At 44.5% G+C, this 27,678-nt stretch overlaps 2 protein-coding genes across 2 annotated transcripts; both read left to right on the top strand.

Annotated features, from left to right (window-relative positions):
- The first annotated feature begins 1,552 nt into the window (after positions 1-1,552).
- On the top strand, positions 1,553-2,669 carry LOC119367895. Its single transcript, XM_037633275.1, has one exon. The coding sequence runs from the start codon at positions 1,689-1,691 to the stop codon at positions 2,310-2,312; it is 624 nt and encodes a 207-aa protein (XP_037489172.1). The 5' UTR covers positions 1,553-1,688; the 3' UTR covers positions 2,313-2,669.
- A 2,147-nt stretch (positions 2,670-4,816) lies between these two features.
- LOC119367894 lies at positions 4,817-5,678 on the top strand. Its single transcript, XM_037633274.1, has one exon. The coding sequence runs from the start codon at positions 4,880-4,882 to the stop codon at positions 5,507-5,509; it is 630 nt and encodes a 209-aa protein (XP_037489171.1). The 5' UTR covers positions 4,817-4,879; the 3' UTR covers positions 5,510-5,678.
- The last annotated feature ends 22,000 nt before the right edge of the window (positions 5,679-27,678 follow it).

The raw sequence follows: 27,678 nt of genomic DNA, 5'->3' as shown, positions 1-27,678 counted from the left end.
AGCGCGAGCTGGAGCCGGAGGGATCACCGCCAGAAGGGGCGGGAGGGAGAGCGAACGCGGAGGCGCTCTCCTCGGCGGCGCGCTGGGCCTGGGACTCCTCCGCCAGGACGACGCGGGAAAGCACGGTGTCGAAGGGCATGGTGGATGCCTGGTCGCCGAGGACGACACGGATGGTGTCAAGCCGTTTGTCGAGGCCGTGAAGAAATTGGGTGGTGAGGTCCACCTCCTTGACGGCATGGTCGATGTCGGCGAGGCCGTCGGTGAGCATCTTCAGGCGACGAGCGTACTCGGTGACGGAGAGGTCGCCCTGCTTGAGATTACGGTACTGGCGGTTGAGGACCATGAAACGCGCAGCCCGATTTGCGAGGAAGAAATCCTGGATCTTGGTCCAGAGGGCATGAGTGGTGGTGGCGCCGACGACGTGGTCGATGAGCGGATCGGCGAGGGTGGCGTAGATCCAAAGCACCACATGGGCGTCCAGCTCTCTGTACTGGGCATCGGCGTTGGGTGGTGGGGGGTGCTCAATGAGATATGTGACGCCATAGCGAACGAGAACGAGGAGGAAGAAGGATTTCCATTTGTGGTAGTTGTGTTCCGCCGGATTGAGGAGGAACTTGATGTGGTTCGAGATGTGATCGAAGAAGATGGGGTGGCGAGGAGCTGGGGCGGGCGGCGCAGGTGGGGAGGAGGTGAACAGAGGGGCGAACTGGGAAGGAATGGAGCTGCCGGAGGCACCGGAGAAGAGGGAGGGAGTGGAGCCCGGGGACGTCGCCGGGGATGTGGCCGGAGCAGTTGCTGACGAAGAGAGCGATCCTGGCGAGGTGGAGGTGTCGCCGGCGGCGGAAGAGGAGCCGGGGAGGGTCATGGCGACAGAAACGGGGGCCTGGTAACTGATACCAAGTTGGAGAATATTTTCTGTGTGTTTATTCCTCAAGTGTACATATATATACAGCGGGCACAGCCCGAGTCAATGGGCACGCAGGCCCGTGATCCTCATTACATGGGCATGCATCAAAGCCCGTTACACACAACTCAACATTTACTCAATTCAATATAAAAAACTTGAGTGCGCCCCAAGAACTACGAAGCCAGAATCTGAGTGCAGCGGGGCTGGTAGCTATCAGCAATCTACGCATGTAAGAAAGGCGCAAGGGTTGCTGCGTCCGATCGTTCCAGCACACGTACTAGTTTATAACCAATATATGAACGTGATCAGTCACCATGGCCATCCCCGTCAGCCCCCCGCCCGCCACTCTTGCGCCGTGCCTATGGCCAGGCAGCCCTTGACGTGCCCAAGGGTAACTCGAGTTCACCCGGCCTCATCCCTCACCCCCCCCACCCGCACTGGCTCGGGGCTCGCTCCCCTGGGGAAAGCGAGGGCCGTTTCATTTTCAGCCATGTGGTTTTGCACGGCTGCCATGGCGACTTAAAGCGACTGCTCCCATGCGGCATCCTCTATGCGCTATGCGTGCATATCCTCTTGACCCCTTCCTTTGATGGTCGCGCGCGCCACTGAGCACTCGGATATGCATAAGTAGTTCCACTTGCGGCCTCCCAACAAAGCCCTATATAAGCGCCCCATTCCAAGAAAGATTCAGTTCAAGCTCAGCTACCCCACCGCTCGCTCAGCAACCAGCATACAACACATAGTTTAATTTGACACCTGTCGAGACTCGAGAGAGAGGAGCATGGCGACCTTGTGCAGGCAGCCGAGTCTGGAGTTCGACGTCAAGGTCGTGAGGGTGGCCGGCGTCGAGGCGCGGCTCGAGGGCGTCCTCTTCGTCAGGTACTACGTCCCGGCCGGCGACGGTAGGCGCCGGATCCGCGTGCACACGCGCGAGGTCCCGTGCGGCGCGGGGGGCGACGACGTGCTCTGGGGCGAGCGCGTGCGCTTCCAGCTGGCGGGCAACGGCGGGGCCATCGCCGCGCCGGGTAAGGTCGCGTTCGAGCTCCGGTGGAGGCCGCGCCCGTCGTCGTCCGGGCTCGCGGCGTTCCTGGGGACAGGGAGGCCGTCGTCGCGCGTGCTGGCGCGGGCCGAGCTCGCCTTGTCTGTGGGTGCAAAATCAGCGTCGGCGGAGAGCTGGCTGAGACTCTCGCCGGCGGGCAGGGAGCTGGGCGGCGGGTGCAAGGCGCCCAAGTTGTTCGTCGAGGTCGAGGTCGTCCACGCCGCAGCGGCTGCCGATCGCGTGGCCGTGCAGGCGAGGAAGTTCGGCGGCGTGAACGAGTGCTGCCGTGGCGGCGAGCGCTGCGGTAGCTGCGGCTGGGTCGGGACCGAGGAGGACATGTTCCTGGCAGCGACGTTTACTCAATAGCAATACCAGTATTCTGATGGTCGGTGAACTTCGTAGTAGAGCTCTTCCAGCAAGCAGTTGTCGATTTCAGTCAAACTCGGGCGTGAAATATGAACAAATTTTGAACACGATGCCAAATTCGGTTCTGGTATTTTTGCGCTTCCTCGTCGCTCTTGGATGTGTGGCTGCCATGCACATGACGTGCCAACGATTGTTCTTCCGCGCTCAGGCGCTGCCCGGCGGCCCTGCGCGGTGTGCACATCGGAGACGCGGCGCGCAGCCGTGAAGCTTCAACGGAAATTAAGACGGGGGTCGAACTAAGTGGATCATGCACTAGACCTTTTTTTTTTTTTGCGAATAGCCCTTTTTTTAGTTTATTAGAAGACTACGGTACTAAAGTAGGGTTTGGCATTACGGTAGATCATAAAAGATCCCGTTTGCCCAGTCATTTTTTGTTTATTTTAGCGTCCGTTTGAATTTAACTTTTTTGTGACTTTTTTTCATAGTAGTACAGTACATTATAAAACACAAGAGGTAACAATCATAGTGCAACTAACTTTAGTCTGCTTGCATACAGATCTAAGGAGCCCCTGAAGAGCTCCATTTCAGCATTTGTGACCTCCCTTCCCTAAATCTTTTAATCTAAACCGGGCCTAAACACTATGGGCTACTAACATAGCTCGCAAAACATCTTACATTTGAAGTAGTATATAACAAACTACAAGTTGAACTATTTTTTTTTGTGTATTGTGCGTCATATAAAAAATACATGGCCTCTTGAGCAATATGGGCCTATCATGTCAATCATTTGCGTTGGTGCATAGCTTGGTGGAAAGTATAGTCCAGAGTATGGTATGACATCCACACGATATTTTGTCGATGAATACGGTGGAAGCAAAAGCATAATGATAAGTTTTTAACAGGTGAGGCGTCTGGAGAGAGAATTTATAGCATGCAGGTACAGGGACACGCGGATCCAGCGCCGTTGATCCGCGCCAATATTCACGAGATGGCTTATGTATACACATACTGCATTTGTATATCATGTCGATATACTTGTTGGTGTGGGGTCTGGTACCTGTTATGTGGGGACGATTAAAAATAGAAAACGGGAAGGAACAAAAATATATAGAAGAGATGAGCAAAAGCGATTCATTCAGCCATTGTTATGTTATTTTTCTTACTTCTTGTTTGTTCTTATCTTCCTCTCGAAAAGGAACATCAATCTTTAAGCATGGTTCAATCAGAAAAAGCAAGAGATCAATAGTATGTTGGTGCAAAAAGGTACAAATTCGTTTGCAAATGTTTGTTTTCTTATGCAAAAGCAAGATATCATCTTCTGTCTTTACAGATTGAAGGACTTCAATGATATGAACTCTCAGAGCAAAATCTGGCACATCTCGAGTAGTAGGTCCTGAACTAAGGGTCTTGAGATGATGATAACAAAGACATGAGTTTTTCCTAGGTTCGGGCTCTCATGGGAGATAAAACCCTACGTCCTACTTGTGTTTTATTGCATTTGGATGGAGTATGTATAATACAGTCGAGCTACCCTGAAATTGTTGTGCCTCTCTACGAGCCCTACACCTCGGTTTATATAGGTACCGGTCTTTAATTTTGGACACACCTCGGTTATTCTGGGATGTTCTTCTCTTCTGGCCTTTGCCCCCTTCAGATAGCAGGGTCAGCTAGACCGGATCTCCCGCGCCGGGTACCTGCCACCAACAAAGGTAGCTTACGAGTGTCCGGGGTTCATCGCCATTGGCCAGGACACCGTTCAGGAGTTCGTCCCCATTCCTCAGGAAAACTAGATGATATGCTTCGTCCTTTTTTTTTTTGCGGAAAAAAAAACTAGATGGTATGCTTCGTCCTCTTACTTATTCAAGGTTTTTTCAATTCCGGGGCCTCCTTCACTTCTACTGCCTTGGGCTGCATCATTTATCCCCCAATTCAATTCTCCACATAGCATGCTATGTCACGCTGTGCGAAACCTTCCTTGGCTGTACGACGCATTTCGGTTTGTGACACAAGTACTTTTACATCCAAGCGCGAACTAGCGGCGATGCTCTGGTAGATAGCGGCACCGTTATCTCTAGGATAGCCGAAGCAGGTTACTTGGGCGGTTCACCTGAGAACTGACATGAAGAATGATTCTATCTTCCTGAAGTGCCACTAGAGGATCCTCCTTTGCTCCAACCCCACCCGTAAAAGGTACTTCCTCTCTCTCTGAGTTTACAGGGCCGTTTCAACTCCAATGGCACGCGCGGCTTGGTTCCCTCGGGAAAGCCAGGGCCGTTTCATTTTCAGCCATGTGGTTTTGCATGGCTGCCGTCGCGACTTAAAGCGACTACTCCATGCGGCATCCTCTATGCGTTGCGTGCGTGCATATCCCCTTGAACCCCCGGCGCGCCACTGAGCACTTGGATATGCATAACTAGTTCCACTTGCGGCCTCCCAACCCAACAAATTCCTATATAAGCGCCTCCTTCCTAGAAAGATTCAGTTCAAGCTCAGTTACCCCACTGCTCGCTCAGCAACCATCAGACAGAGTACATAGTTTAATTCGACACTTGAGGAGAAGTAGAAGCATGCCGACCCTGTGGAGGCAGCCGAGTCTGGAGTTCGACGTCAAGGTCGTCCGGGTCGCCGGCGTCGAGGCACGGCTCGAGGGCGGCCTCTTTGTGAGGTACTACGTCCCGGCCGGCGACGGGAGGCGCCGGATCCGCGTGGACACGCGCGAGGTCCCGTGCGGCGCCGGGGGCGACGACGTTCTCTGGGGCGAGCGCGTGCGCTTCCAGCTGGCGGCCAACGGCGGGGCCGTCGCCTCGCCGGTCAAGGTCGCGTTCGAGCTCCGGTGGAGGCCGCGCTCGTCGTCGTCCGGGCTGGCGGCGTTCCTGGGGACAGGGAGAGGGAGGCCGTCGTCGCGCGTGCTGGCGCGAGCCGATCACGCCTTGTCGACGGGCGCGGAATCGGCGTCGGCGGAGAGCTGGCTGAGACTCTCGCCGGCGGGCCGGGAGCTGGGCGGCGGGTGCAAGGCGCCCAAGTTGCTCGTTGAGGTCAAGGTCGTCCACGCCGTAGCGGCTGCCGATCGCGTAGCCGTGCAAGCGAGGAAGTTCGGCGGCGTGAACGAGTGCTGCCGTGGCGGCGAGCGCTGCGGTAGCTGCGGCTGGGTCGGGACCGAGGATGACATGTTCCTTGCGGCGACGTTTACTCAATAGCAGCACCAAGATTGTAATGGTAGGTGAACTTCGTAGGAGGGAGGTGCACCGTGCACGGTACATATGGTTTTGTGGTTTTGCTAGCTCTCCCTGCAAGAAGTTGGGGATTTCAGGCAAACTCAGCCGTGAAATTGTGAAACAATTTGGAACAAAGGTCTCTGGTTTTGCAGAGAAATTTGGTTATTTGCCACTTGCAATATGCATCACTCCGTTTGAGTATTTTTTGCGCATCCTCGTTACCCTTGGATTGGATGTGTGGCTCACATGCACGTGTAGACGATGTTTCTTCTGTGCTGCCTGGCGCCGGGCTGTGCCGCTGTGTGCACGTCCGAGACGCGGTGAAGCTTGAGCATAAATTAATACGGGGTCGAACTAAGAGCAACTCCAACGGACCGACCGTTTCAAATTGGGTTCGGCATCACGCTAGATCATAAAAATCTGCTTTGCCCGTTCAATTTTATTTTAGCGTAGTGTTCATTTTTTTAGCGTATATTATACTTCATTTCACTTACTTTTGTGTCAATTTTTCAAAAAATAAAAACTATATAAGGGCATCTCCGACGCTGACCCGTAAATTTGCTCTGGCATCTGTCCGCAGAGGCAATCCATGTACACTGATGCCAGCCGCCATCCAACGCTGCTCCCACACATTCAAACAACATTTTGAACTAACTGGGAAAAAAATCATGCAAACACGACGGATTTCATTCAGATTCGGTTATAATTTACATGAAAATGACGATATTGACAAAAAAACTAAAAAATTACCTTATACCGGACTACCACCTCGTACGCGTGGCCGCCGTACCCTGCCACACCGCCGTCTCCGTTCGTGTCGTCGCGGCCGAACGACGCCGGAGGGCCGCGACAACCTTGTCCGAGCGGCAGGCAGCCGCTCCGCCTCCTGCTGCATGGTGCGGAGGGCCGTCGTGGCCATTGCCGACGTAGCCTTCAGAGCATTGGCGGCGGCCTTGTCGTGGCCGGCTTTGGCGGGGCACTCCTCGCCGTCAAGGCAGTGGCGGCTCCTGGCGGCCGTCTCCGGGGTGGTGATGGAGCGGTCGAGTGCCCACACGGCGGCGAGGTCAAGGTCGTTGCAGACCCATTCCCGGGACACGTCGCTCTTGGCGTAGCGGAGCGGTGACCGGCATTGCGTTGGTCGTACCTCGCCTGCTGCCTCATCGTGTGCTCCGCCTCAGATACGACGACCCTCGAGCCTGAGGCAACGCCGTAACCTCCTCCTCCGAGGTACTGGAGGAGGCGACCCCATGACTTTGTGATCGCCAGTGGCAGCTCCTCCTTGACGGCGCGGAGATGAAGGTGTGGTGGCGACGAGGGCCCATCCATGCGGGCGTACCGACTGCGGGGCGGGGACACCGACTTGTCCTTGACGCGACGTCCGACCTGGACACCGGGGTTGTGTGTGGGCAACGACGACTCGTCGTTCACGCAGTGTGCAATCTGGATACCGCGGTTGCGCTGGGGCGAGGTTGGCTCGTCCATGACAACCTAGAGCTGGGATGCCGGCTCGTGCTTCACGTGATGGCGCGGCGGGGACGGCGGCTGCACCTTGATGCACGCCGATGATGGTGGAAGCGGGCCTATGTGACAGAGCAAACGCTCCGTCACTATCTTGATCTGACAGACAACTTTTGCGTCCTTCACAGCGGCCCCCGAGAGGAGGCATGGCCGCTGCTACGGCGTCTGGTCCTCCTCGTCAATGTAGGAGATGACGATCTCCTCCTTGGCAAAGGAGCCGGCCGTCGTGGATGCCAAAGGGCCCAGAGAGTGATATTGGTGGTGCCAAGAACCACCGGACGCAGTGCTTCCACCGACTCCGCCTGCCAGCACGGAGTACCATGACTTCGCCTCACCTCTGGGCTCAGAGAGGAGGAGTGGCTAGGGCATGGTGTGTGGAAGGGGAGGGGGATGGTGCCTGAGGGGGGTGTCCTCTGTGCGTCGCCGGCACACGACTTAAATAGCCACGACCAGGCAAGCCGAAGGGGCGATCAACCTGCTACAATGTGGCGCATCGGCTGAAGTTGGTTCCTCGGGATGCGGCTTCCACTTACAAACCGCTTCGGAGGTAGGCTGAGTCACTCACAGTTGGGCCCACATGTTTGTTTTTAAGAGAGAGAGAGAGAGAGAGAGAGAGAGTAGGTGTGCCGGCTGATACGTCTCCATCATATCTACTTTTCCAAACACTGTTGCTCTTGTTTTGGACTCTAATTTGCACGATTTGAATTAAACTAACCCGGACTGACGTTGTTTTCAGCAGAACTACTATGGTGTTGTTTTTTGTGCAGAAATAAAAGTTCTCAGAATTGGACAAAACTTTTTGGAGAATTATTTTGAAATAAATAAAATTACTGGAACCTAGACCCACTAGAGGGGGGCCAACTGCCCACTTGGCCCCAGGGCGTGCCACCCCCTCTGGCGCGCCATGGTGGGTAGTGGAGCCCACGAGCCTCCGTTGACCCTAATTCCGGCGCTATAAAATCCTATTTTCTAGAAAAAATAGGAAAGGAAGTTTCATCGCATTTTATGATACGGAGCCGCCGCCACCTCCTATTCTTCATCGGGAGGCCAGATCTGGAGCTCGTTCGGGGCTCCAGAGAGGTGGATCTTCGGTCTTCGTCATCAGCAACCATCCTCCATCACCAATTTCATGATGCTCACCGCCGGGAGTGAGTAATTTCTTCGCAGGCTCGCTGGTCGGTGATGAGTTGGATGAGATTCATCATGTAATCGAGTTAGTTTTGTTAGGGCTTGATCCCTAGTATCCACTATGTTCCGATATTGATGTTGCTATGACTTTGCTATGCTTAATGATTGTCACGAGGGCCTGAGTGTCATGATTTCAGATCTGAACCGTTTATGTTTTCACCATTATATCTATGTTCGTGATCCAATATTGCAAGTTATATGCACCTATTACAAGCTATGATCTGTAAACCCCAATGTGACAATAATTGGGATACTTTCCGATGATGACTGTAGTTTCAGGAGTTAATATATTCACTATGTGTTAATGCCTTGTCCTGGTTCTCTATTAAAAGGAGACCTTAATATCCCTTAGTTTTCTTATCGACCCCTCTGCCACGGGAGGGTAGGACAAAAGATGTCATACAAGTTCTTTTCCATCAGCACGTATGACTATTTACGTTATACAAGCATACATTATATTTATGAACTGGAGCTAGTTTTGTGTTGCCCTAGGTTATGAATGTTATATGATGAATATTATCCAATGTAATCACCGATCCAATGCCTACGAGTTTTCCACATATTGTTTTTGCTAAGTTACTATTGATAATGTCACAATTGCTACAAAGTTGTTACTGATGTTACCATTGCCACTACTATCGTTACTACTGCTATCAAACTATCATACTATTGTGCTATTGATCACTCTGCTGCAGATATTTAATCTCCAGGGTTGGTTGAATTGACAACTCAACTACTAATACATACAAATATTCTTTGGCTCCCCTTGTGTCGAATCTATAAATTTGGGTTGAATAGTCTACCCTCGAAAACTATTGCGATCCCCTATACTTGTGGGTTATCAAGACCTTTTTCTGCCGCCATTGCCGGGGAGCATAGCTATATTTGTTGAGTCACTTCGGATTTATATCTATTGATCACTATGAAGAATCTTAAGGATGATAGTGTTGGGGAACGTAGTAATTTCAAAAAAAAATCCTACGCACACACAAGATCATGGTGATGCATAGCAACGAGAGGGGAGAGTGTGTCCACGTACCCTCGTAGACCGAAAGCGGAAGCGTTAGCACAACGCGGTTGATGTAGTCGTACGTCTTCACGGCCCGACCGATCAAGCACCGAAACTACGGCACCTCCGAGTTCTTGCACACGTTCAGCTCGACGACATTCCCCGTACTCCGATCCAGCAGAATGTCGGGGAAGAGTTTCGTCAGCACGACGGCGTGATGACGATCTTGATGTTATACCGTTGCAGGGCTTCTCCAAAGCACCGCTACAATATTATCGAGGAGAACTATGGTGGAGGGGGGCACCGCACACGGCTAAGAGATCAATGGTCAATTGTTGTGTCTATGGGGTGCCCCCTCCCCCGTATATAAAGGAGTGGAGGAGGGGGCCGGCCAAGGGATGGTGGCGCGCCCTAGGGGGGAGTCCAACCCCAACCGGGAGTAGGACTCCCCCCTTTCCTATTAGGAGAGGGAGAGGGAAGGAAGATGTGGGAGGGAAGAAGGAAAGGGGGGGCCGACCCCCCTCCCAATTTGGATTGAGCTTGGGGGGGGGCGCCCCCTCCTTTGCTCCTTCTCCCTCCTTTCCACTAAGGCCCAATAAGGCCCATATACCTACCGGGGGGTTCCGATAACCTCCCGGAGCTCCGGTATAGTCCCAATCTCACCCGGAACCTTTCCAGTGTCCAAATATAGTCATCCAATATATGGATCTTTACGTCTCGACCATTTTGAGACTCCTCGTTAAGTCCGTGATCATATCCGGGACTCCGAACAACCTTCGGTACATCAAAACTTATAAACTCATAATAAAACTGTCAACCAAACCTTAAGCGTGCGGACCCTACGGGTTCGAGAACTATGTAGACATGACCGAGACTCGTTTCCGGTTAACAACCAATAGCGGAACCTGGATGCTCATATTGGCTCCTACATATTCTACGAAGATCTTTATCGGTCAAACCGCATAACAACATACGTTGTTCCCTTTGTCATCGGTATGTTATTTGCCCGAGATTCGATCGTCGGTATCCAATACCTAGTTCAATCTCGTTACCGACAAGTCTCTTTACTCGTTACGTAATGCATTATCTCGTAACTAACTCATTAGCTACATTGCTTGCAAGGCTTATAGTGATGTGCATTACCGAGAGGGCCCAGAGATACCTCTCCGACAATCGGAGTGACAAATCCTAATCTCGAAATACGTCAACTCAACAAGTACCTTTGGAGACACCTGTAGAGCACCTTTATAATCACCCAGTTACGTTGTGACGTTTGGTAGCACACAAAGTGTTCCTCCGATAAACGGGAGTTACATAATCTCATAGTTATAGGAACATGTATAAGTCATGAAGAAAGCAATAGCAACATACTAAACGATCAAGTGCTAAGCTAACGGAATGGGTCAAGTCAATCACATCATTCTCCTAATGATGTGATCCCGTTAATCAAATGACAACTCATGTCTATGGTTAGGAAACTTAACCATCTTTGATTTACGAGCTAGTCAAGTAGAGGCATACTAGTGACACTATGTTTGTCTATGTATTCACAGATGTATTGTGTTTCCGGGTAATACAATTCTAGCATGAATAATAAACATTTAACATGATATGAGGAAATAATAATAACTTTATTATTGCCTCTAGGGCATATTTCCTTCAGTCCCCCACTTGCACTAGAGTTAATAATCTAGTTCACATCGCCATGTGATTTAACACCAATATTCATATCTGTATATGATTAACACCCATAGTTCACATCTTCATGTGACCAACACCCAAAGGGTTTACTAGAGTCAATAATCTAGTTCACATCGCTATGTGATTAAAACCCAAAGAGTACTAGGGTGTGATCATGTTTTGCTCGTGAGAGAAGCTTAGTCAACGGGTCTGTCACATTTAGAGCCGTATGTATTTTGCAAATATTCTATGTCTACAATGCTCTGTACGGAGTTACTCTAGCTAATTGCTCCCACTTTCAATATGTATCCAGATTGAGACTTAGAGTCATCTGGATCGGTGTAAAAGCTTGCATCGATGTAACTCTTTACGCCGGGCTCTTTTATCACCTCCATAATCGAGAAATATTTCCTTAGTCATCACTAAGGATATTCTTGACCAATGTCCAGTGATCTACTCCTAGATCACTGGTATTCCCTTACCAAATTCAGAACAAGGTATACAAATAGGTCTGGTACATAGCATAGCATACTTTATAGAACCTATGACCGAGGCATAGGGAATGACTTTCATTCTCTTTTCTATTTTTTGCTGTGGTCGGGATTTGAGTCTTACTCAATTTCACACCTTTGCAACACAGGCAAGAACTCTTTCTTTGACTGTTCCATTTTGAACTACTTCAAAATCTTGACAAGGTATGTACTTATTGAAAAACTTATCAAGCGTCTTGATCTATCTCAATAGATTTTGATGCTCAATATGTAAGTAGCTTTACTGAGGTCTTTCTTTAAAGAACTCCTTTCAAGTACTCCTTTATGCTTTCCAGAAAAATTCTACATCATTTCTGATCAACAATATGTTACTCACATATATTTATCAGAAAGGCGGTAGTGCTCCCACTCACTTTATTGTAAATACAGGCTTCACCGCAAGTCTATATAAAACTATATGCTTTGATCAACTTATCAAAGCGTATATTCCAACTCTGAGATGCTTGCACCAGTCCATAGATGGATCGCTGGAGCTTGCACATTTTGTTAGCACCTTTAGGATTGACAAAACCTTCTGGTTGCATCATATACAACTATTCTTTAAGAAAACCATTAAGGAATGCAGTTTTGACATCCATTTGCCAGATTTCATAAAATGTGGCAATTGCTAACATGATTCGGACAGACTTAAGCATCGCTACAGTTGAGAAAATCTCATTGTAGTCAACACCTTGAACTTTGTCAAAAACCTTTTTCGACAAGTCTAGCTTTGTAGATAGTAACACTACTATCAACGTCCGTCTTCCTCTTGAAGATCCATTTATACAATATGGCTTGTCGATCATCGGGCAACTCCACCAAAGTCCACACTTTGTTCTCATACATGGATCCCATCTCAGATTTCATGGCCTCAAGCCATTTCGTGGAATCTGGGCTCATCATCGCTTCCTCATAGTTCGTAGGTTCATCATGGTCTAGTAACATGACTTCCAGAACAGGATTACCGTACCACTCTAGTGCGGACTGTACTTTGGAAGACCTACGAGGTTTTGTAGTAACTTAATCTGAAGTTTCATGATCATCATCATTAGCTTCCTCACTAATTGGTGTAGGAATCACTGGAACTGACTTCTGTGATGAACTACTTTCCAATTCTGGAGAAGGTACAAATTACCTTATCAAGTCTACTTTCCTCCCACTCACTTCTTTCGAGAGAAAACTCCTTCTCTAGAAAGGATCCATTCTTAGCAACGAATGTTTTGCCTTTCGGATCTGTGATAGAAGGTGTACCCAACAGTTTCCTTTGGGTATTCTATGAAGACGCATTTCTCTGATTTGGGTTTGAGCTTTATCAGGTTGAAACCTTTTTCACATAAGCATCGCAACTCCAAACTTTAAGAAACGACAGCTTAGGTTTACTGCTAAACCATAGTTCATACGGTGTCGTCTCAATGGATTTAGATGGTGCCCTATTAAACGTGAATGCAGCTGTCTCTAATGCATAACCCCAAAACGATAGTGGTAAATCGATAAGAGACATCATAGATCGCACCATATCTAGTAAAGTACGATTACGACGTTCGGACACACCATTACATTGTGGTGTTCCAGGTGGAGTGAGTTGCGAAACTATTTCATATTGTTTCAAATGAAGACCAAACTCGTAACTCAAATATTCGTCTCCACGATCAGATCATAGAAACTTTATTTTTCTTGTTACGATGATTTTCCACTTCACTCTGAAATTCTTTGAACTTTTCAAATGTTTCAGACTTATGTTTCATCAAGTAGGTATACCCATATCTGCTCAAATCATCTGTGAAGGTCAGAAAATAACGATACAGGCCGTGAGCCTTAACACTCCTCGGATCGCATACATCGGTATGTATTATTTCCAATAAGTCAGTAGCTCGTTCCATTGTTCTGGGGAACGGAGTTTTAGTCATCTTGCTCAAAAGGCATGGTTCGCAAGCATCAAATGATTCATAACCAAGTGATTCCTGAAAATCCATCTTTATGGAGTTTTTCATGCGCTTTACACCGATATGACCCAAACGGCAGTGCCACAAATAAGTTGCACTATCATCCTTAACGTTGCATCTTTTGGTCATCAATATTATGAATATGTGTATCACTACGATCGAGATCCAACAAACTATTTTTATTGGGTGTATGATCATTTGAAGGTTTTATTCATGTAAACAGAACAACAATTATTCTCTGACTTTAAATGAATAACCGTATTGCAATAAACATGATCAAATCATATTCATCCTCAACGCAAATGCCAAATAACATTTATTTAGGTTTAACACTAATCCCGAAAGTATAGGGAGTGTGCGATGATGATCATATCAATCTTGGAACTACTTCCAACACTCATAGTCATGCCCCCTTCAACTACTCTCTGTTTATTCTGTAACTCCTGTTTCGAGTTACTAATCTTAGCAACTGAACAAGTATATAATACTCAGGGGCTACTATAAACACTAGTAAGGCACACATCAATAACCTGTATATCAAATATACCCTTGTTCACTTTGCCATCCTTCTTATCCACCAAATATTCCGGGCATTTCCGCTTCCAGTGACCATTTCCTTTGCAGTGTAAGCACTTAGTTTCAGGCTTTGGTCCAGCTTTGGTCTTCTTCACGTGAGTGACAACTTGTTTTCCATTCTACTTGAAGTTTCCCTTTCTTTCCCTTTGCCCTTTTCTTGAAACTAGTGGTCTTGTCAATCATCAACACTTGATGCTCTTTCTTGATTTCTACCTTCATCGATTTCAACATCACGAAGAGCTCGGGAATCATTTTCGTCATCCCTTGCATACTATAGTTCATCACGAAGTTCTAGTAACTTAGTGATGGTGACTAGAGAATTCTGTCAATCACTATCTTATTTGGAAGATCAACTCCCACTTGATTCAAGCGATTGAAGTACCCAGACAATATGAGCACATTCTTACTAGTTGAGCAATTCTCCTCCATCTTTTAGCTATAGAACTTGTTGGAGACTTCATATCTCTCAACTCGGGTATTTGCTGGAAATATTAACTTCAACTCCTGGAACATCTCATATGGTCCATGACGTTCAAAACGTCTTTGAAGTCCCGATTCTAAGCCGTTTAAGCATGGTGCACTAAACTATCAAGTAGTCATCATCTTGAGATAGCCAAACTTTCATAACGCGTGCATCTGCTCCTGCAATAGGTTTGTCACCTAGCGGTGCATCAAGGACATAATTCTTCTGTGCAGCAATGAGGATAAACCTCAGATCACAGATCCAATCCGCATCATTGCTACTAACATCTTTCAACACAGTTTTCTCTAGGAACATATCAAAATAAACATATGAAAGCAACAACGCGGGCTATTGATCTACAACATAATTTGCAAAATACTACTAGGACTAAGTTCATGATAAATTTAAGTTCAATTAATCATATTACTTAAGAACTCCCACTTAGACAGACATCTCTCTAGTCATCTAAGTGATCACGTGATCCAAATCAACTAAACCATAACCGATCATCATGTGAAATGGAGTAGTTTTTCAATGGTGAACATCACTATGTTGATCATATCTACTATATGATTCACGCTCGACCTTTCGGTCTCAGTGTTCCGAGGCCATATCTGCATATGCTAGGCTCGTCAAGTTTAACCTGAGTATTCTGCGTGTGCAAAACTGGCTTGCACCCGTTGTAGATGGACGTAGAGCTTATCACACCCGATCATCACGTGGTGTCTGGGCACGACAAACTTTGGCAACGGTGCATACTTAGGGAGAACACTTTTACCTTGAAATTTAGTGAGAGATCATCTTATAATGCTACCGTCAATCAAAGCAAGATAAGATGCATAAAAGATAAACATCACATGCAATCAATATAAGTGATATGATATGGCCATCATCATGTTGTGCTTGTGATCTCCATCTCCGAAGCACTGTCATGATCACCATCGCCACCGGCGCGACACCTTGATCTCCATCGTAGCATCATTGTCGTTTCGCCAACTACTGCTTTTACGACTAACGGTACCGCTTAGTAATAAAGTAAAGCAATTACAGGGCGATTGCATTTCATACAATAAAGTATAGCATCATGTCTTGACCATATCACATCACAGCATGCCCTGCAAAAACAAGTTAGACGTCCTCTACTTTGTTGTTGCAAGTTTTACGTGGCTGCTACGGGCTTAGCAAGAACCGTTCTTACCTATGCATCAAAACCACAACGATAGTTCGTCAAGTTAGTGCTGTTTTAACCTTCGCAAGGACCGGGCGTAGCCACACTTGGTTCAACTAAAGTTGGAGAAACAGACACCCGCTAGTCACTTGTGTGCAAAGCACGACGGTAAAACCAGTCTCGCGTAAGCGTACGCGTAATGTCGGTCCGGGCCGCTTCATCCAACAATGCCGCTGAACCAAAGTATGACATGCTGGTAAGCAGTATGACTTGTATCGCCCACAACTCACTTGTGTTCTACTCGTGCATATAACATCAACGCATAAAACCTATCTCGGATGCCACTGTTGGGGAACGTAGTAATTTCAAAAAAAATCCTACGCACACACAAGATCATGGTGATGCATAGCAACGAGAGGGGAGAGTGTGTCCACGTACCCTCGTAGACCGAAAGTGGAAGCGTTAGCACAACGCGGTTGATGTATTAATACGTCTTCACTGCCCGACCGATCAAGCACCGAAACTATGGCACCTCCGAGTTCTTGCACACGTTCAGCTTGATGACGTTCCCCGTACTCCGATCCAGCAGAATTTCGGGGAAGAGTTTTGTCAGCACGACGACGTGATGATGATCTTGATGTTCTACCGTCGCAGGGCTTCGCCTAAGCACCGCTACAATATTATCGAGGAGAACTATGGTGGAGGGGGGCTCTGCACATGGCTAAGAGATCAATGATCAATTGTTGTGTCTATGGGGTGACCCCCTCCCCCATATATAAAGGAGTGGAGGAGGGGGCCGGCCAAGGGAGGGTGGCGCTCCCTAGGGGGGAGTCCAACCCCAACCGGGAGTAGGACTCCCCCCTTTCCTATTAGGAGAGGGAGAGGGAAGGAAGAGGTGGGAGGGAAGAAGGAAAGGGGGGCCCGACCCCCCTCCCAACTCGGATTGGGCTTGGGGGGGGGGGGGCGCCCCCTCCTTTTCTCCTTCTCCCTCCTTTCCAATAAGGCCCAATAAGGCCCATATACCTACCGGGGGGTTCCGATAACCTCCCGGAGCTCCGGTATAGTCCCAATCTCACCCAGAACCTTTCCAGTGTCCAAATATAGTCGTCCAATATATGGATCTTTATGTCTCGACCATTTTGAGACTCCTCGTTAAGTCCGTGATCATATCCGAGACTCTGAACAACCTTCGGTACATCAAAACTTATAAATTCATAATAAAACTGTCAACAAAACCTTAAGCGTGCGGACCCTGCGGGTTCGAGAACTATGTAGACATGACCGAGACTCGTTTCCGGTTAACAACCAATAGAGGAACCTGGATGCTCATATTGGCTCCTACATATTCTACGAAGATCTTTATCAGTCAAACCGCATAACAACATACGTTGTTCCCTTTGTCATCGGTATGTTATTTGCCCGAGATTCGATCGTCGGTATCCAATACCTAGTTCAATCTTGTTACCGACAAGTCTCTTTACTCGTTACGTAATGCATTATCTCGTAACTAACTCATTAGCTACATTGCTTGCAAGGCTTATGGTGATGTGCATTACCGAGAGGGCCCAGAGATACCTCTCCGACAATCGGAGTGACAAATCCTAATCTCGAAATACGTCAACTCAACAAGTACCTTTGGAGGCACCTGTAGAGCACCTTTATAATCACCTAGTTACGTTGTGATGTTTGGTAGCACACAAAGTGTTCCTCCGGTAAATGGGAGTTACATAATCTCATAGTCATAGGAACATGTATAAGTCATGAAGAAAGCAATAGCAACATACTAAACGATCAAGTAATAAGCTAACGGAATGGGTCAAGTCAATCACATCATTCTCCTAATGATGTGATCCCGTTAATCAAATGACAACTCATGTCTATGGTTAGGAAACTTAACCATCTTTGATTTACGAGCTAGTCAAGTAGAGGCATACTAGTGACACTATGTTTGTCTATGTATTCACACATGTATTATGTTTCCGGGTAATACAATTCTAGCATGAATAATAAACACTTATCATGATATGAGGAAATAAATAATAACTTTATTAGTGCCTCTAGGGCATATTTCCTTCATATAGAACCAAGATCTTTCCCTCTAAGATGAGGGGAGGTAAGGAACTATTCTCTAGCTCTGCACTTGATTCACCTTCTGTTTTGAGTAAGCTTGCCACACCACCACTTGCTATTAATCTTGATATATCGCAAGTTATTGATGATGCTACTTCTACTATGAATGATGCTTATGATGATGCTAGTACTCTGCTTGATAAGAATGTGCAACTAGGTGAATTTCTTGATGAACAACTTGCTAGAGTTAAAGATATTGAGAATGCTGAAACTGATGAAATTACTGAAACTGATGAAGTCTTTGAAACTAAAAATTATGAAACACCTATTAGACCTAGCTCTCCTAGATTATAATTGCCTAAGATACCCGAGGATTATGTTATGGATGGAGAGGTTGCTAGAGACTTTCTTGCTTGTAAGGATAGAGATGATCTAAAGAAAATACGAGTCAAGTTGAAAGAAAATCTTTGAATGCTAGAATGAAATGTGATCCTAAGTTTGCTACTTCACCTATCTTTATTACTGATAAGGATTATGATTCTCTATCGACCTAGAGTTAATTACTTTGGTTGAATCTGGTCCTTTCCATGGCTATGAAACTGAAACTGGTGTGGCACATCTTACTAAATTAAATGATATAGCCACCCTATTTGCTCATGATGAGAAAATTTGCTATTACTATATCCTCAAGTTATTTTCGTTCTCATTAAAGGGTGATGCTAAGATATGGTACAATACTCTTGCTCCTGATTGTGTGCATAGTACCCGAGATATGATTTATTACTTCTCTAAAAAAATATTTTCCTGCTTATAAGAAACAAGCTGCCTTACAGGAAAAATTCAACTTTGTGCAAACTCAAGAAAAGAGTCTCCCACAAGCTTGGGGGAGGCTTCTCCAATTACTTCATGCTTTGTCTGATCATCTTCTTAAGAAAAATGAAATACTTGATATCTTCTATAATGGACTAACCGGTACTTCTAGGGTCTTCCTAGATAGTTGTGTTGGCTGTGTTTTCAGGGAACGAACTGTTGCACAAGTTGAGGAATTATTGAATAATATATTGAAGAATTATGATGATTGGACACTTCCTGAACCACCGCCTAAACCCCATCCAGGTTGAATAACATATTGAAGAATTATGATGATTGGAAGAGGGGTATCTTATTTCTCAGTCCTGAAGATATGCAAGAGGCAAAGAAATGTATGAAGGAAAAGGGTATTAAAGTTGAAGATGTTAAAAAATTACCTCCTATTGAAGAAATACATGGACTTGACACACCACCACCACAGGTGGTATAGGTAAATTCTTTATTAATGTTTGATGAAGGTGACATCCCTTATAATAAACATCCTAGTCAGTTCTTATATAAATTTGACAACTACATTAGAAAACAAGATCACTTCAATGCGAATGTTATGAAATAGATGAAACAAAATTCTGATATGATTGCTCGCTTAAGTGACTTGTTGTTTAGAATAACTAATGATGTAAAGGGTGTACGAAAACATGCTTCTATGGTACAAACCCAGTCGAAACAAGTTTCTAAATCTCAAAGAGAATTGCTTAGTAAAATGAACAATAATATAAATGATTATGTTGTTAGAGTAGCAACTAGAGATACCAAAATAACTCAAGAACCACTTTATCCTGAGGCTCACCTTAAAAGAATTGAACAAGACTCTCAAAGAATTAATACTAATGCACCTAGTCCATATAAAAGGAAGAAGAAAAAGAAAAATGGTAGGACTTTGCATACCTCTAGTGAACCTGACATAGAAAAACCTTCTAAAGATAACAATGATGTATCTATATCTGATGCTGAAACTCAATCTAGTAATGAACATTCACCTAGTGATAATGAAAATGACAATGATTATGTTCATGTAGATGCTCAACCAGACAATGATAAAGAACCAGATAATGATGTTGAGATAGAACCTGCTGTTGAACTTGATAACCCGCAACCTAAAAATATATGTTATGATAAGTGAGACTTTGTTGCTAGAAAACAAGGTAAAGAAAGAGAACCATGGGTTCAGAAACCCATGCCCTTTCCACCTAAACCATCTAAGAAAAAGGATGATGAAGAATTGATGACCCACAAGTATAGGGGATCAATCGTAGTCCTTTTAATAAGTAAGAGTGTCGAACCCAACGAGGAGTAGAAGGAAATGAAAGTGGTTTTCAGCAAGGTAATTTCTGCAAGCACTGAAATTGTCGGTGACAGGTAGTTTGATAGCAAGATAATTTGTAACAAGTAACAAGTTGCGGTAGTAACAGTAAGTGCAGCAAGGTATCTTGATCCTTTTTATGGCAAAGGACAGGCCGGTACGGTCTCAGATAATAAGTAAAACATTCTTGAGGGCACACGGGAATTTCATCTAGTCACTTTCATCATGTTGTTTGATTCGCGTTCGCTACTTTGATAATTTGATATGTGGGTGGACCGGTGCTTGGGTGTTGTTCTTACTTGAACAAACCTCCCACTTATGATTAACCCCCTCGCAAGCATCCGCAACTACGAAAGAAGTATTAAGATAAAATCTAACCATGGCATTAAATATATGGATCCAAATCAGCCCCTTACGGAATAGCGCATAAACTAGGGTTTAAGCTTCTATCACTCTAGCAACCCATCATCTAATAACTAATCCACAATACATTCCCTTTGGCCCGAAGATGGTGAAGTTTCATGTAGTCGACGTTCACATAACACCACTAAGGGAATCACAACATACATATCATCAAAATATCGAACAAATACCAAATTCACATGATTACTTGCAACATGACTTCTCCCGTGGCCTCAAGAACAAACTAAACTACTCACAAATAATATTCATGCTCAATATCAGAGGGATATTAAATAGCATAATGGATCTGAACATATAATCTTCCACCAAATAAACCATATAGCATCAACTACTAGATGTAATAAACACTACTAGTCACCCACATGTACCAATCTGAGGTTCCGGTACAAAGATTAAACACAGGAGATGAAATAGGGTTTGAGAGGAGATGGTGTCGTTGAAGATGTTGATGAAGATTGGCCTCCCAAAGATGAGAGGGTTGTTGGTGATGACGATGGCTTCAATTTTCCTCTTCGGGAGGGAAGTTCCCCCGGCGGAATCGCTCCGCCGGAGGGCAATAGTGCTCCTGTCCAAGTTTCGCCTCGATACGGCGGCACTCCATCCTGAAAGTCCTCTCTTTTTTTGTTTCTACGTAAAAAGACCTTATATACCAGAATATGGGCACCAGAGGTGGGCCAGGGTTCCCACCACCCACCAGGGCGCGCCTAGGGGGGCCTGGCACACCCTGGTGTCCCGTGGGTGCCTAGGAGACCCCTCTGGTAATTCTTTTCTCCAATATTTATTATACATTCCAAAATAATTCTCTGTAAAATTTCAACTCATTTGGAGATGTGCAGAATATGTGTCTCTAACATAGCTTTTTCAGGTCCAAAATTCCAGTTGCCGGTATTCTCCCACTTTGTGTAAACATTGCATATTATGAGAGAAAAGACATTAGAATTACTCCATAAAGTGTTATAAAGCATAAAAATATTATAAAAAATTGTATGAAAACAATGATGCATAATGGACGTATCAAGAATTTGAACGCTTTGCTAAAATGCTTATGCCAGTCTTTTTGTGCACTCGTTTGACTGATATTTTAAAGATGGCCCCTTATGCTAAATATACGAAAGACATTGTCACTAATAAAATAAAAATACCTGAAGCTGAAATCTCCACCATGCTTGCTAATTATTCTTCGAAGCATGGAGTACCTAAAAACTTGGAGATCCGGGAATACCAACTATACCGTGCTCTATTAAAAGAAATTATGTCAAAACCGCCTTATGTGATGTAGGAGCCAGTGTTAGTGTCTTGCCTTTCTCTCTATATAAAAGACTTGATTTGAATAAACTCACACCCACTGAGATATCACTGCAAATGGCTGACAAATCAACTGCCATACCTATTGGTATTTGTGAGGATGTGCCCGTTGTTGTTGCAAATGTTACTATCTTAATAGACTTTGTTATACTTAGATGCCCGAGGATGACAACATGTTGATTATCCTTGATAGACCCTTTTTGAATACTGCAGGGGCTATTCTTGATTGCAATAAAAGAGAAGTCACTTTTCATATCAATGGTAATGAGCATACGGTGCATTTTCCGAAGAAACAATTTCAAGTGAATCGTATTAATGTTATTGAAATATCTTCGACAATTACTATTGAAAGTTTTCAACTCCCTTTACCTAGTGCCAAAAAGAAATATGAAACACTTATTGTTTGGGATACGCATATTCCCGTTGAGGTAACTAAGTGTTTTACGAAAGTTCTTTGAGGTTATCCTAATTGGAAGTGGTTGTTAATAAGACTTGATCAATCTTATTAATGGATTATTTTTGAGAGGCATGTGGTCGATGAATTTAGTAAGCAAAACCTTTTGTCCCTACTTTTTGTTTTATGGTATTCTTAGTTGAATAAAATAAAATGCCATGTTTATTCTGTTTTTTGAATTTTCCATGCAATAAAAGTGGCCAAAAATAAAAGTTCTCGGAATTAATGACCTGAAATTTTACACGATTTTTTCCTGAATATTTAAGAATTTTTGATACAAATAACATCACAAGGGGGTTCCCCCGGTGCCCACTAGGCACGAGGGTGCGCCACACCCATCAGGCGCACCCTGGTGAGTAATGGGCCCCACAAGGCCCCCCTCACTTACCCCTTTAGCTACCTTCTTAACCTACCTCCAGGAAAAATTCTCTATAGCTGTCTCTCTCTCGCATTCTTGCTCACAAAACTGCGGATTTCAATCTCTTTGCTCGAAGCTTCATTTTCGAAACTATTTTGGGGGATTGCTACTTGGTATGTGACTCCCCATTGATCCAATTAGTTTTTGTTCTAGTGGTTTATATTTGGAGTAATTAGCTACTCTTGGTGCTGCTGTAAATTAGCTTGCATGTTGAATTCTTTGAGCTCCAAGTAGTTTGAATGTTGTATGGCCTCTATACATCCATATAAGTAGTTGCTATCAATCTTGTAAAGTTTTGTGGACAAAATTTGTGACCCAATTTTTTTCAGAAATTGTTCATGAATAAAAATGCACCTCTTTAGGAGTTCTTCGAGGAGGAGGTCCTCGGAGGCATCATCGAGCGGGAGCTCCATATGGTAGTCTTATGTTGAGCCAAGTGCAAGTTTGGTGCGGGATGCTGACACCAAATCATGCCTATGGCTGTCCAACGAGTTCATGGTAGGGGCAGGTATCAAGGAAGAATTTGAGCAATAAGTTCACAACACCGAGCTCGCTCCCTTCATCACAGATAAGTGCATTCAACATCTCAACCTCACCCAGACGTTCACCAAGAAATTTAAATATCATTCTTGTGAATCTAGAGTTTCATTTAGCCTTTATGATAATGCCTTCACCATGCCTCTAGAAGATTTCTGTGTTGCGTGCAAAATTCCATACTGGAGTTCACTAGACGAACCACCAACATCTGTGTATGAAACATTTTTAACTAGTTTATGTTGTGGTGAGGATAGAGGAGTGACACAAGCTAGAATAAATAGTATACAATTTCCATCAATTCGTTACTTTGCACTCTTTAATGACAATTTCATAATGGGCAAACAAGATTGCGGTACTCTTTGTGCCCCAGACTTAAGCATCATACACGCTGCTCTGACATGAATTAAATGTTATAATATTGGAGCGATACTTGCACGGAGGTTGCAACACAATGCTGATAGTAGTCATTTTTATGGAGGGATTTATGCCTCCCCTGTAGCTAGGAAGCTAGGTGTGTCACCTTGGCCTAATGATCCTATTTTACCCACTCAGTACTTGGACTTTGGAGCCATACATCGTCATAAGTTCATTAAGTGTAGAACCACTTATTATATTTACAACTTGATGTTCGATAAAAAAAAACCATTGTGCCTGTTATTTTTCCTACACATGTTCTGTTTGATTATCATAGTAAAGGAAGATACCACATCTATGAGAGAGAGGCGTGCGAGTACAATACGGCAGTAGAGGCTGCCCGTTAAGTTGAGGAAGCCGCGCCACAAGCCTCCATGAGTTATCATTCTGACTATTATCTGGGCCATGGGTGGTGATTACCAAGCTAGGCCGAAAGCCTAAGCTTGGGGGAGTACGTATTTCTACCAACATTACATTCATGTTCATACATTTCATTCCAGTTGTCGGTGTCCACACTTTTTCATTGTAATATCCATGTTAGTTTTATTTTCCTTGCTTTCTTCTTGTGTGTTTGAAAAACTTTATAAAAATCTAAAAATATTTCTTGCTTCTTTCCGGTTTTTCTTTCTAGTTTAAATTAGTTGTAGCATTAAAAGAAAACCCAAAAAGATTTTCTTATTATTCTTTTGTTTGTTGGGAGCTTTCCCATGTAAATAGTTTTTTCTTAGTTTTTGTTTTTTCTTTCTTTAATTTGCTTTCTTCCAAGAAAAACTAAAAACTCCAATAATATTTTAGTGTGTTTCTCTGAAATTCTGTTCTTTTCTGAGTCATACTAAGGAGGAGACCATGATGACAATGTTGAGTGGATCTTATATGCACTATTGTTGATCTAACAAAAAGCCCATATTATTCTGTCTTCTCCTCCGAATAAAATGTTGCAGATTCCAGCTTAGTCCACAACATTCTTGCGCTGTTATTATTTTCATACCATTCGGTCGTGCAAGTGAAAGGCAATAATGACGATATATGATGAAGTGACTGTGGCAGGGAAGAGCGGGTATGAACTCAACTTGTTTTTGTTTTTGTAAATATGTTTAACTTAGTATCCATGATTCAACATATTATGACTAAACATGCTTACAATGACAATTAGAGATTATAGTTGCTCATGCCAGGCTTAAATAGCTAGGAGTGGATAATGATTTATCTTGAGTGTCAAGATGCATTAAAATGATTGTGATGCCAGGCTTAAATAGCTAGGGGGGATCACAACAGCTTTCGAGGGTAAAGTATTCAATCCAAATTTATTGATTCGACATAAGGGGAGCCAAAGAATATTCTTGAGTATTAGCAGTTGAGTTGTTAATTCAACCACACGTGGATAAATTAGTATCTGCAGCAAAGTATTTATTAGCAAAGGTGGTATGATAATAAAGGTAACAGTGGCCAAAGTAAAGATAATAGTTTTTGGGTTGTTGTAGTTGTAAGAGTAGCAACGGAAAAGTAAATAAGCAAGGAACAATATGTGAAAAGCTCGTAGGCAATGGATCAGTGATGGATAATTATGCTGGATGTGATTCCTCATGTAATAGCTATAACATAGGGTGACACAGAACTAGCTCTAGTTCATCAATGTAATGTAGGCATGTATTCTGTAAATAGTCATACGTGCTTATGGAAGAACTTGCATGACATCTTTTGTCCTACCCTCCCGTGGCAGCGGGGTCCTAGTGGAAACTAAGGGATATTAAGGCCTCCTTTTAATAGAGAACGGGAACAAAGCATTAGCACATAGTGAATACATGAACTCCTCAAACTACGGTCATCACCGAGAAGTATCCCAATTATTGTCACTTCGGGGTTGTCGGATCATAACACATAGTAGGTGACTATAGACTTGCAAGATAGGATCAAGAACACACATATATTCATGAAAACATAATAGGTTCAGATCTGAAATCATGGCACTCGGGCCCTAGTGACAAGCATTAAGCATAGCAAAGTCATAGCAACATCAATCTCAGAACATAGTGGATACTAGGGATCAAACCCTAACAAAACTAACTTGATTACATGGTAAATCTCATCCAACCCATCACCGTCCAGCAAGCCTACGATGGAATTACTCACGCACGGTGGCGAGCATCATGAAATTGGTGATGGAGGATGGTTGATGATGACGACAGCGACGAATCCACCTCTCCGGAGCCCCGAACGGACTCCAGATCAGCCCTCCCGAGAGAGATTAGGGCTTGGCGGCGGCTCCGTGTCGTAAAACGCGATGAAACTTTCTCTCTAATTTTTCTCCCTGAACGTGAATATATTGAGTTGGAGTTGAGGTCGGTAGAGGTCCAGGGGGCCCACGAGATAGGGGGGCACGCCCTATAGGGGGGGCACCCCCCTGTCTCGTGGACAGGGTGTGGGCCCCCTGGTGTATTTCTTTCGCCCAGAAATTCTTATTAATTCCAAAAAGTGCCTCCGTGGATTTGCAGGACATTCCGATAACTTTTCTTTTCTACACATAAAACAACATCATGACAGTTCTGCTGAAAACAACGTCAGTCCGGGTTAGTTTCATTCAAATCATGCAAGTTAGAGTCCAAAACAAGGGCAAAAGTGTTTGGAAAAGTAGATACGTTGGAGACGTATCAACTCCCCCAAGCTTAAACCTTTGCTTGTCCTCAAGCAATTCAGTTGATAAACTGAAAGTGATAAAGAAAAACTTTTACAAAATCTATTTGCTCTTGTTGTTGTAAACATGAAAAGCCAGCATTCAAGTTTCAGCAAATATTATGAACTAACCATACTCACAATAACACTTAGGTCTCACAATTACTCATATCAATAGCATAATCAGCTAGCAAGCCATAATAATAAAACTCGGATGACAACACTTTCTCAAAACAATCATAATATGATATAACAAAATGGTATCTTGCTAGCCCTTTCTGAGACCGCAAAACATAAATGCAGAGCACCTTTAAAGATAAAGGAGTGACTAAACATTGTTATTCATGGTAAAAGAGATCCAGTCAAGTCATACCCAATATAAACCAATAGTAATGAATGCAAATGACAGTGTGCTCTCCAGCGGGTGCTTTTTAATAAGAAGGGTGATGACTCAACATAAAAGTAAATAGATAGGCCCTTTGCAGAGGGAAGCAGGGATTTGTAGAGGTGCTAGAGCTTGATTTTAAAATAGAGATTGAATAACATTTTGAGTGGCATACTTTTGCTGTCAACGCAACAACTATGAGATGGCTGTATCTTCCATACTACATGCATTATAGGCAGTTCCCAAACAGAATTTTAAAGGTTTATACTCCCCCAACCACCAACAAGCATCAATCCATGGCTTGCTCGAAACAATGAGTGCCTCCAACTAAGAACAACCCTGGGGGAGTTTTGTTTAATTATTTTGATTTGCGTTGATCTTTTTGGATCATGGGACTGGGCATCCCGGTTACCGGCCCTTTCTCGTGAATGAGGAGCGGAGTCCACTCCTCTTGAGAATGACCCACCTAGCATGGAAGATATAGGCAGCCCTAGCTGTAACATGAGCTCCTCGAGCATACAAAACAGAATTTCATTGGAAGGTTTGGAGTTTGGCACATACAAATTTACTTGGAACGACAGGTAAATACCACATATAGGAAGGTATAGTGGACTCATATGGAACAACTTTGGGGTTTAAGGAGTTTGGATGCACAAGCAGTATTCCCGCTTAGTACAGGTGAAGGCTAGCAAAAGACTGGGAAGCGGCCAACTGAGAGAGCGACAACAGTCATAAGCATGCATTAAAATTAATTCACATTGAGTACAAGCATGAGTAGGATATAATCGACCATTAACATAAATATCATGAAGGCTATGTTGATTTGATTCAACTACATGTGTGAACATGTGCCAAGTCGAGTCACTCAATACATTCAAAGGAGGATACGATCCCATCATACCACATCATAATCATTCTAATAGCATGTTGGCACGCAAGGTAAACCATTATAACTCATAGCTAATCAAGCATGGCACAAGCAACTATAATTTCTAAATGTCATTGCAAATATGTTTACCTCATAATAAGCTGACTCAGAAACGATGAACTCGTCATATTTACAAAAACAGGAGAGGTCGAGTTCATACCAGCTTTTCTCATCCCAATAATTCCATCATATATCGTCATTATTGCCTTTCACTTGAACGACCGAACGATGTGTATAATAATAAGAGTGCACGTGCATTGGACTAAGCTAGAATATGCAAGCATTCAACTCAAGAGAGA

The sequence above is a fragment of the Triticum dicoccoides genome, chromosome 2B (assembly GCF_002162155.2).
Source record: "Triticum dicoccoides isolate Atlit2015 ecotype Zavitan chromosome 2B, WEW_v2.0, whole genome shotgun sequence".
Lineage (NCBI taxonomy): Eukaryota > Viridiplantae > Streptophyta > Magnoliopsida > Poales > Poaceae > Triticum > Triticum dicoccoides.
This window is presented reverse-complemented; position numbering and strand designations above follow the sequence as displayed.

What these genes read in the sequence shown, in the direction of transcription:
- LOC119367895 (XM_037633275.1), top strand. Translation starts at nt 1,689, where the DNA reads ATGGCGACCTTGTGCAGGCAGCCGAGTCTGGAGTTCGACGTCAAGGTC.
- LOC119367894 (XM_037633274.1), top strand. Translation starts at nt 4,880, where the DNA reads ATGCCGACCCTGTGGAGGCAGCCGAGTCTGGAGTTCGACGTCAAGGTC.